The 10,708-nt window shown below is 42.4% G+C and overlaps 1 protein-coding gene across 1 annotated transcript; it reads right to left on the bottom strand.

The window, feature by feature from the left end:
* Nucleotides 1-332: 332 nt before the first annotated feature.
* aldh4a1 (aldehyde dehydrogenase 4 family member A1) lies at nucleotides 333-9,984 on the bottom strand. Its single transcript, XM_022742203.1, has 15 exons — nucleotides 9,796-9,984; nucleotides 6,737-6,830; nucleotides 6,537-6,629; nucleotides 6,300-6,347; nucleotides 5,763-5,918; nucleotides 5,490-5,639; nucleotides 4,763-4,837; nucleotides 4,406-4,593; nucleotides 3,766-3,839; nucleotides 3,430-3,626; nucleotides 3,139-3,186; nucleotides 2,896-3,048; nucleotides 2,121-2,242; nucleotides 1,292-1,410; nucleotides 333-1,195 (listed from the first exon to the last, which is right to left on the bottom strand). Exons 1-15 carry the CDS (start codon nucleotides 9,834-9,836, stop codon nucleotides 1,083-1,085), a joined length of 1,671 nt encoding a protein of 556 aa, XP_022597924.1. The 5' UTR covers nucleotides 9,837-9,984; the 3' UTR covers nucleotides 333-1,082.
* Nucleotides 9,985-10,708: the final 724 nt, after the last annotated feature.

Genomic DNA, 10,708 nt, shown 5'->3' with positions numbered 1-10,708 from the left:
TGAAATAAACTGTAAATAACTTCTGTATGATAATCTGCCAGAACAGAACTCAGAGTTTTAAGTTCTCAGACTGAGTTGCACAAAGTTTTTGACCCTGGCTTGTTGACGTAGCAGCGGACACACGAGCTGTGAGCGGAGCAGAAAAAAAATCAAACACAATCAGGACAAAAGAGGAAACAACCTCGTTCTCATGGCGATCTCTACAACACCCATCTGTCAAATTTCTTTTGTAACTAAAACAAATATTAAACATTAATGACCAATAAAATCTTACGTGTTGTTTGATATGTAACATATATTGACCTAATCTTAATTTAATTTAGGACTGCGACTAACAATTTGTTTCTGTTATCGATTAATCTACCAGGTATTCTCTTGATTAATCGATTAATCGTTCAGGCTATAAAACGTCAAAACACAGTAAAAACTGTGTCGACTAACGGCTCAAAACCCAAAGAGTCAGTTTACCCTCGTAGAGACTAAAGAAAACAGAAAACATTCAGAACTAAGAGGCTGAAACCAGTGGAGCTTTGCTTAAAAATGACCAAAAAAAAAAATGAATCGACTAATTGTTTCAGCTCTTACTTGACTCAGATTAAAAATGTATATATTTACTGTTGAACATCAAGAGACAGATTTTGTCTTTGACTCCAAATACGAGGGGGAAACAGTTCTGATTATTCTCCATTTCTGTGATTAACGTACGAGCAGCTAAAACTTGTCCAGACGCTGAAATCTGTTTGAGACGATGTAGAGGAAGCGCTCCGTTTGAAATGGGAGATCATGGAGGCGTGGATGGAAGATGTTCTCGCCGTTCTGATGCTGATTCTGCTCCAGATACATTCACGTCCAAGTTCAGTGCAAAGCTTTTCTCAGAGGGACAGTGGGCGGACTAAGAATCAGGCAAGGAGAGGATCTCTCGTCGTTTCATTCAGCAGAAGTCTCTAAGTGTGTGTTGTTGTTGTTTTTGTTGCTGCAGGTGACCAGACGATCACCTGGAGCTGATGGAGGGAGGGAGGGAGGGAGAGAAGGAGTAGGGAGGGCTCTGATTGCACCAGCAGGCTTCAGTCCCGGACTCCCTCTCAGCCCATGTAGGGGTACCTCCACTCGTTGAGGGGGACGTGGGTCTCCTTCACCACCTGCGGAGACGTCCATCTCAGGACGTAGTGTGGACCTCCAGGTTTGTCATTAGTGCCTAGATGAAGAGAAAGGTCACAGTTGAATCAAACAGACAGTGAAAACCCTGCGTGTCGTCACCTGGAGTGACTGGAGAACAGGTAACAACTCTCACCTGAAGCTCTGGCGCCACCAAATGGCTGCTGAGCAACAATGGAGCCGGTGGATTTATCGTTGACGTAGTAGTTCCCTGCAGCGTTTCTCAGGGCTTTAGCTGCCTGGTCGATCACAGTCCTGCAACAGAGAACTCGCTCAGAAAGATATCCAACAGGTGTCCTGCTCCTGGATTTATCAAGTGTCTCAAACAGGAAGTCAGTTTGACCATGAACTTGGCAGAGAAATTGTTGACTTTGGAAAATTTGGTTAAAATTTAGAGTAATAATCAGCAGGAGGAAAAATGTTCTTATTAAAATCCAGTGTTTCCTCCTTAATGTATCAGTAAATATAATTCTTAGATTAAAGTGATTCATTATTTGGGCATCATATTATTGCAGATGTTGATATTGTTTGATATTTCTAAACACAACTGTCTGGTTAGAACTGGTTAGATCTTGTATAAGCCTGTGTTTGTACTGCATCTTGCATGTGTTGTGCATGTCACACACATGAAGCTACTTTCTTATTGTAGTGACAATGAAGCTCTGCCATCAGTGAGTGAAACAAATGAATGATTATCTGTTTATGTTTGGAAATGAATGAGGAGCTGAATGAGAGACGTCACTGATTCACAGCCTCTCTGCTGCGTCACAACATGATACCGTTCTTTCTGATCAGTGAATATATGAGGACACGTTTCCTTCGTTACGTCTCGACCTAAACGTATGACCAAACACCTGCATGTGTCCTTGCAGGGACACCGTCCTGCAACTCTGAGTTTTTATAAACACAGACTCTGCTGTTAAGAGTAGTAAAGAAACACAAACATGTAGATGAGCTTGTCTTACTTGTCCTGAGCGAACACAGCTCCAGTCAGAGCGTACGGGGACGTGTTGTCTATCAGCTGCAGCACCTCTTTGTAGTTCTTCTCAGGATAAACATAAACTGCCAGAACCGGCCCAAAGATTTCCTGCACAAAACAACACAAGATAAGATGTTAAGACTGTTAAAATGTTTGTAAAAATACATTAACTAAAAAAAAAAAAACACATTATGGTTGAATTTTGTGTATTTTTTTAACTGGATGTACGAATATTTCTGCAAATATCCAGTAAATTTTTACTCATGGAGAAAATAAAGGGAGTAGTGAAGTGTGTTAGTGATAACCGATTAAACCACACTCACGCACGCACGCACACACAATGTGGCTGTGGTGTGTTTTCAGGCTGTGAATCAGGGCGTGAAACAGGGTTTGAGTGGGATGAGTTAATCAAACAGCTGACGATGTTTCTGTGGGACACGTTTCACATGTTTGTGTAGGTGATCCATCAGTTAATCCTGAGCTTAGTCCACATGCACACAATGTCATCTCCACACTAACATCATGAATAGAGGGGAAGCAACATGACGACTTACTGCAGTTATATATATTCTAATATATTCTAATAATTCTAATAATTTTTATTTTTATAGCCAGATGAAATGTGATTTCAGAATCTGTGGCTTCAACATTTATCTCTTGTACTAACAGAATTACAAAAAGAGAATTGAGGTTTAACTTTAACTTTAGTTAAAATATGAACAACATCTGTCGCTCCACTGAAACCAAACATCATATCAAACCTCGTTCATGATGGCGTCCTGTGGGTCTTTGGTCTCGATGATGGTCGGCTCGACAAAGTAGCCCTTCTTATCGTCGCAGTTTCCGCCAGCGATGACGTTTAGATTCGGAGAAGACTTGGCGTGATCGAGCCACTTCTTTATCCGACTAAACGACTGCAGGACAAACAAGAGGAAACATAGAAAATAGTAAAAAAGTCAACACACAAATACACTGAAAATTTTAGAAAAAGAGGACAACTGTACCTTTTCATCTATCACAGCTGAGAAGAAGGTGCTGAAGTCTTCCACAGGCTGAAGGGAAGAAGAGAAAATCATTAGAATAGACAACTGTTTACTTAAAAGTCAAATATTCTCTGGTTTCAGCTTCTTTAATTTGACAATCAGATGTTTTTCTTTGTGACATGTGACAGTGAAATGAACCTCTGATGCTTTTCTTAACATTTTATAGATTAAATGATCAGTAGATTAATAGATAATGAAAATAATGATTACAGAAGCCTGACATTTAAATCTACTTCTTCTCTGTGAACTCACGTCTCCCACTTTGATGTTTCTGTGAATGTCCAGAAGTCCCTGTTTGATCTGCGGCCACTTGCTGTCCGGTACGTACATCCTGGAGCAGGCCGAACACTTCTGACCTCCGTACTCAAACGCCGAGCGAACCGTCCCCATCACCACGCTCTGAACATCCGCAGAACTGTGGACGAAGTGGAAATTCTTCCCGCCGCACTCTGAAAATATCAAGCGCCACATTCGGTGACAAACAACACAACAGAGAACACTACTTCAGGAAACTCGCTATGTGGATAATGGGTGTGATCTCCCGACTGTGACGTGATGTCATAATCGTGCGTCAGAGGTTCTGCTCACCTCCTGCCAGGCGAGGGAAAGTCTTGTAGGTGTCCAGGTTCTGGGCGACCTGTTTCCACAAGCGCTTGAACGTCCTAAAGAACAGATTCAGACAGAGCATTGGTGAGGTACCATCCAGAACCACTACAGCTACATCACAGCGGCACAGGATTAGTGAAGGGCGACACATTTATATGATATAAAACCAAGCAGCATGTATTAACTAATGTATCTACAATAGCAGGTTAACACGGTGGAAGGAAACTTGAACAGTTTCAAACTAATATTTTAAAAAGGAAAGAACACAAACAGTCATATTTAGTGGCGTTAGTGAGTTTTCACTGTGATTTCACTTTTTAAAGTTTCTGAATTCATTTTAAATTGAAGCCACCACAAGTTCAAATAACACATGGTGTGATGTGTGAGAAATAAGCAAAGGATGCTGTGATATTTGGAGCTGAATAAATCGGAGGCTAACGCCGATATAAAATAACAGGAAGAAAGAAGAAAACAAATAAAAAGAGACAAAGGAGGCGGTGCTTCAGCTGCTCTTTAACAGGCAGATGAAACCAGCAATGTTTCAGCTTCTGCATCTGAAACATGCTGAGCGTACAGCGAGTCATTCCCGGCTGCACTTTCTGATACCAGAGACGTGTCTTACGGGACGCTGCCGGTGAAGTTGATGCCTGCCAGATGTTCAGAGGAAGTGACTGTGTCTCCGAACACTGGACCATCTGCCGGCAGGAACTGGACGATGTTTGGGGGCAGACCGCACTCCCTCAGGACCTTGTAGACGGCGTAGCTCGCAGACATGGCGGTGTCACTGGGCTTCCACAGAACTACGTTACCCTGGCAAACAGGAAGTAGAAAAACATGAGCGCAAAGATCGTTACAAGTCTATATGAAACCCAGACAGAATCAGTAGGATCACGACAGCTGGGCACAATGTCCTCCTGGCCCGGGACCCAGAAGCTGATCCAGCCATGAAATACTCAGAGCCAAACATGTCCACACTCACCATCAGAGCTGGGGTACCTGCCAGGTTTCCACCGATAGCAGTGAAGTTAAAAGGAGCCACAGCTGCTACAAAACCCTGAGAGGAGAGGGAGATAAATACACACATGGATTTATTTGATTAGAATAAAGGTAGATACAAGACTAAAAGCTAAAATCCTTTTCCTCTTATTGTTCTCTTCGTCGGAGAGGCGGAAAGGTACGATAGCAAATCTAATACAAACAGACAGTTTAACAACCACTCTCTGCAGCAGAGTAGAAAATATATTTCTGCCCACTGACCTTTATTCTGAAGATATAATATTAATTAAATGACCGCCTGTTGCAGAATTATGAGGAGGAGCTGGAGCTGAATTTGTTTTTACAGTTATGTAAGTGAGACCAAACTTCATTTGAGTATTTCTTCTATCAACTGTGAGATTTGCGTCGAGGTTTAGAAATCAACGCGTCCAGGAAAGTAGTTTGGATCTGATCCTTATAAACCTATTTTGAACAATTTGAAGTTAGTGGAGAACTGCTGGACCAGAAGGAGGCAGCACAATCAAATAAACAAAAGAATGAGACCAGTGTTTCATCACAGTAGACCCTCCATTTTCTCCCACAAAATAATTTACACTAGAACAATAAGACAGATACTGGCTCAAGTTTTTTTCCAACAAGGCAAACCCAACATTTATTGGAGCTAATTGATCCCTACACATCACAGTAACAAGAGTGTGAGCTGTTCTTACCTCCAGCCCGCGGTACAGCATGGTGTTCGTGCTTCCGTCTGCGTCTAACGGCTGCTGTCTCTCCAGCTCGACTGCATGTTTGGCGTTAAATCTGAAGAAGTCAATCAGCTCTGCAGCGGCGTCGATCTCCGCCTGGACCACCGTCTTACCCTGAGACCCACGGAGCACAACACTGAATTAAACAATACTGCTTTGTTGAACAAACACATCAGTTTGAATCTAGTTAAATTATGTTGTTGTATAATTGTGTCCTTATCATGTGTTTGCCTGTACCTGTCCAATCATGGTCTTGGCGAGGATCTCTGCTCTCTTGGGTCCGCTGATGACGTCGGCTGCCTTGAAGAGGACCTGGGCTCTGTCCTGGACGGGCTTCAGGTCCCACTCCCTCCTCGCCGCCACAGACGCCAGGATGGCTTTGTTTATCAGCTCCTGCATCGGCCACGTTCAAGTAGGTGCACAGAAAACACAGTGTCATGAAACACAACAAGGATTTCAGGGAATGGTCAAACATGGAGAAGTGTGTATTCACAGCTCCCCCTGCTGGACAGAGTCAAACACAGGGTGTGGATTCATCACTCAATGTTCTTTACTAGTGTGAAAAATATATCTGAAGGATAAAAACATCAGGATCATGTGACTGTGACTTTATCTCAACAGAGGTGGTTATAGCAAATGAATGGAGTAGAAAATGTTTTCTTTTATGATAATATGATGTAAATATGATATTTACTTTAATTCCCCAACTCACCCAACCCCTTCAAAACAAGACACATTAGTGTTTGCATGGTGTCACTCTAACACTTATCTTACCTTGTCAGCGTAGCAGAACTTCGCCACTTTATGCGAGTGATTGAACGGCTTTGAAAAGAAACAGAAAGTTTAATTATTGATCAAACAAACAATATTTCTGAACGTGGTTCAGCTGAGTTTTCTCTCATCCAACAGAGTAAACGCATTCTGCTGCATGTTTGAACAGTGATATGTTCAGTGCCTGAGTTTCCATGGAGCAATAGTTTACTCAGATTACAGAAGGTGCTGTTGACTCACGGATAACTGGTATCTGATGTCTTTGGTCCACACATGTTCATCTCCAACCACGCATGGGATCTCCTCCGTCTTCCCCCTCAGACCGTCCAAGGCCTAAAAGAACACGAAGTCCAGATAAAGAGGCACAGAAACTGAATTACAGCTCGTGTTCTGCAAAGTGCATTAAGGTGAGTGGTGGGTAAACACATGCAGGTTCTCACCTTCAGCAGCTCTTTTCTTTCTGCACTCCCCTCTTTGAAGCCCAGGATCGGCTCATTTTTTACCTCCACAGCTGCACAGGGGAACGTTTTCAACCTTAAAAACACACACACACACACACACAGGTAGTTAATACTGTCCCACCTCTCTTCATTCAGAGTGCGTCTCCAGTCAAACTGTGCTCTCAGCAGGAAAACAGCACAGATCAGCAGGTGCCTTTTTGAACTGGCTTCAACTGGCCCTGAAGGTCTTGGTCATGGAGGGAGGATGTTGAACTCAGCTCCACAGCTGGTTTAAACTCAACGCTCCTGAGCGCTGTGCCAGGATTTCAGTAATGAACATGTGCCTCACAGCTGCTAATCAGCAACATGATATGAATTTATCTTCAATTAATGCAGCGGTCCCTAACGTTTTTCTGTCCTGCCCCTTTTGAACACTTTCCCCCTCCCTCCACCCACACTGAAGGCATTTATATCTAAACTAAACATGAGCAGCGTGTTTAAAAAAAAAAAAAAAATCCTCATTAGTTTCTGTTGTTTAAGTAATATATGCACCAACTGAAGCGGTTGATAAAAGTAAAATCAGGAGAGTTTGGTAAAAAGCAAACTGACTCAAACCTTCAGGGCAGCAGAAACAGACTCACACGCTCATTTTAAGTTTGTGGTCAGCTGTTGTTCCTGTCTTATTGTCTTATTCTTAACTTGTTTGTATTTTATGGTTTTACCTGCTGTAATTTGTTTTTGCTGCACACAGACTTTCCTTCTGTGGGACAATAAAGCCTGAAGTGAAATATTCAAGTTAAACTTTAAACAAACAGTCAAATCTGTCGGCTCCTCCTTGTGTCGGCTCTCAGAGCTGAACTGAACACAAAGACACCGACATGTTTGGGTTGAAATAAATAACATGAACGTGCAGCTTCTGTCCGACCTCCAGTCCGATGGGAAAGTTCTGTGGAGAAATTAAACCAGGCCTGAAACTAACGATTAGTTTCGTTATTGCTCAATCTACTTATTATTTCACCTGATTAATCCATAAAAATTGAAAATCCTCAGATGTAAGAAGCTGGAACTATTTTAGCTTAAACAAATAACCAATTATTAAAAATATGATTAGAAATCATCAGCATGATTTCTTCCATTGTGATCAGGTGAAATGCATCATTTAATAAAAACCTGAAACACATATTGTTAAAGTGAGAGCTGCTCCTACTTAGACAAAACAGAAGTAGGATAAAAACAGCTAAACTCTTCATATTTTTGCCGCTCTGCCACGTTACTCTACATCATTTTACAAGCAGAAATGTGGACTGTAGCATCTCATAGTGAAGATTTACTGCTTGTCTTGAACTTACGGTGACACTGAAGTGAATATATTTGGGTTTTAGAGCATTAGTTAGACAAAAGAGGTGTTTTAAAGATTCATAGAGCAGGTGTTAGCTGCTGCCCTGTTAGACTCACTTCTTCACTTTAGTATTTTTAAAAAAATTTTTATTAACTTATCTTAGTTTGATCCAGTTCTCCTGAAAGTTACATCACAGCAAGTCTGTGGTGCTTTTCATGTATGATTAACTACACCAGTCTAAACTTTCTGAACTGAAGGTCACAGATGATAGCTAACTCTGGAGGAGGACGAGGAGGAGGAGGAGGAGGAGGAGGAGGAGCAGGGGGTGGACGGACCGGCTGGTGGCTTTAAAGGTATTATAGGCATTATAATAAACCCAAACCTCTCTGACAGCCTTTTTTTTTTCTACACACATGCTCCTCATTCAGCTGCACACTGAGCTCCTGTGCTTTTGTAGCCTGGACACCAAGAGAGAAAGAGAACAAACATCTGGAAATGAGAGGAATTTAGTTGTTTGAGTTTTTACAGGTGTCACAGGAAAACAAACTTTTCTTTCCAAGAATCAGTCACTGATTCTAAGAAGGAAAAGAAGGAAAGTGCAGAGCCCCTGAAGTCGTCACATCCATCCTCCAGAAAACTGAATATGACAGAGATGTATTCATATGTTTTAGGCAATACTCCAACAGGGGGTAGCTGCTGTCTCTGACACACACCACTTCCCCACCGACTTATTGCAGCTCTTTACTGGCCCAAGTCTGCCCAAAGTCTGTGCCTCAGAACTAAGCATTAAATTCTCCGAAGGATAAACACATGGTGATGTTTGGAAAAGCCGGAAGGTGGTGTACCGTGCAACACTTAGCTCAGCTCTGCACGTATGTGAGTGAAAAGGTTTTCTGCTGCTGCACAATGACAAAGACATTTCACCCACTTATCAAGCTGTGACTGGAAGAACCCTGATAGATCCTGGGAAAAAAAACCTTAAGAACCAAAGCAAACACTGTTAAAATATCGCCAGGTATTTATGCTTTAGAGAAGTGGATGGTTACCACTGACTTGAACGAATAATGCTCATATATAAGAGGGGTAAACTTGGGGGTAGCCAGGTGGCACATGCCAGTCAAGAATCATCATAATCCACTGACTGGGGAGTGTTGTAATGGCAGCGTAACACAGTGGTAGACCATCTTCATGTGCCACATGCCGTGACATCCCACTAATGAGAGCAGTATCTGTCAGTGGCATGTGTCAGTGTGATCTACAAATCAGCAGCAGTACATGGCAGTGAGCTGTGGCCTGTGTTTAGCAGAGCCATGAGTCAGGAAACACTGACTTTAAATCACATTTCCTTCAAACACAAACACGTTTTCTGTTTCTACAACAACTAATTAGGTTCTGAAATCAACTCAAAGTGGAGAACCCATTGTAAGAATCATAGCTCATTATTTCTCTGACGACTAATCGATTAATCGTTGTGTGTGTGTGTGTGCAGCTTATGAAACTCTCAGAAATCTGACTGAGGTGAGTTCAGCATGTAAAACAAACTGGTGGATCCTGGGCTCTCGTTGAAGCCTCAGGCACAGACACTGGCTCGTGTAAAGAGCAGGACAGGTGAGTGAGGTTGTTTAGGAGAAGCTAACATTAGCTGGCATGTTGTAACCGTCACCCCGGTTAGGAGAGGTAGTCTCGTGTACGCTCATGTGAACCGTCAGCTGGTACCTACCCCCGCCGAGACAGAGCCACCGCCGCCCTCACACGGAGCATGTTCCCACTGCAGGATGTTACCACGAGCTGACGGAGAAGACCAGCGGAAAGACCGAGACACACCAGCGCGGGGAACACACCCGACTCACAGATCAATAACTGATCAGATAGACGGAGTCAGGAGTGGATCCAGATCCAGGACTACAACCCGACCCAACGTGCACTTCCCGGGGGGTGGGGGGGACATGTAGTTTTGAATGCCAGATTTACTTTCGCTTTGGAAGCAGTTATCCACTCAATCTGAATGTGATATTGTCGAGTATATTTTATTATTAAGGACTAAAAGGACGGAAACGCGCTGCTTTATTTGTTAAATCTTAAACATCTGTGGAACAACTCCCCCCCTCCTCGCCGTGAAATGGACCGTTCCACAGGCGGGTCTGTGACTAGCCAATCAGCGAACAGTAACATATACTCCACCAATCGGAGGCACAAAGCACAAAGCTCTATATTTGACCAGCTTCTTGACCTTTCAATCACCTCCACATGGCTTTCATCATGTCACTTTCGTTACAAGCGGGAAGACATTTTATTTTTTATTTTGAATTAATTGATGCACTGCATAGAACACACTTTCACCTCTACTAAATTGTAAAACAACTGAAACTGTGCATTTATGAATATGAATCTATGAATATTCACCAACTTTGTTCTGTTTAATATGTTGCCTGTTTATCTTATTTACGCCTCTGTTTGCTTTACAAATGCAATTTTGTCAAATCATGTAAAAAACCAACAACTGATAACTGTTGCCGTCCCTCTCTGAGAGCCTCTGGATCCATCTGACAGCAGAATAAATTCCTTGGAGACATAAATATGATGTAGAACAAATGAACAAGTATGAACAAATACATGAGAAATTTCCTATGAAA

The sequence above is a fragment of the Seriola dumerili genome, unplaced genomic scaffold, assembly GCF_002260705.1.
Source record: "Seriola dumerili isolate Sdu_G_001 unplaced genomic scaffold, Sdu_1.0 BDQW01000066.1, whole genome shotgun sequence".
NCBI lineage: Eukaryota > Metazoa > Chordata > Actinopteri > Carangiformes > Carangidae > Seriola > Seriola dumerili.
This window is presented reverse-complemented; position numbering and strand designations above follow the sequence as displayed.

Coding starts and splice junctions, on each gene's coding strand:
- aldh4a1 (XM_022742203.1), bottom strand. CDS start 9,836: ATGCTCCGTGTGAGGGCGGCGGTGGCTCTGTCTCGGCGGGG. Junction 3,187..3,429: donor GAAACATCAAAGTGGGAGAC/GTGAGTTCACAG, acceptor TCTTCCCTTCAG/CCTGTGGAAGACTTCAGCAC. Junction 3,049..3,138: donor CAGCTGTGATAGATGAAAAG/GTACAGTTGTCC, acceptor TTTGTCCTGCAG/TCGTTTAGTCGGATAAAGAA.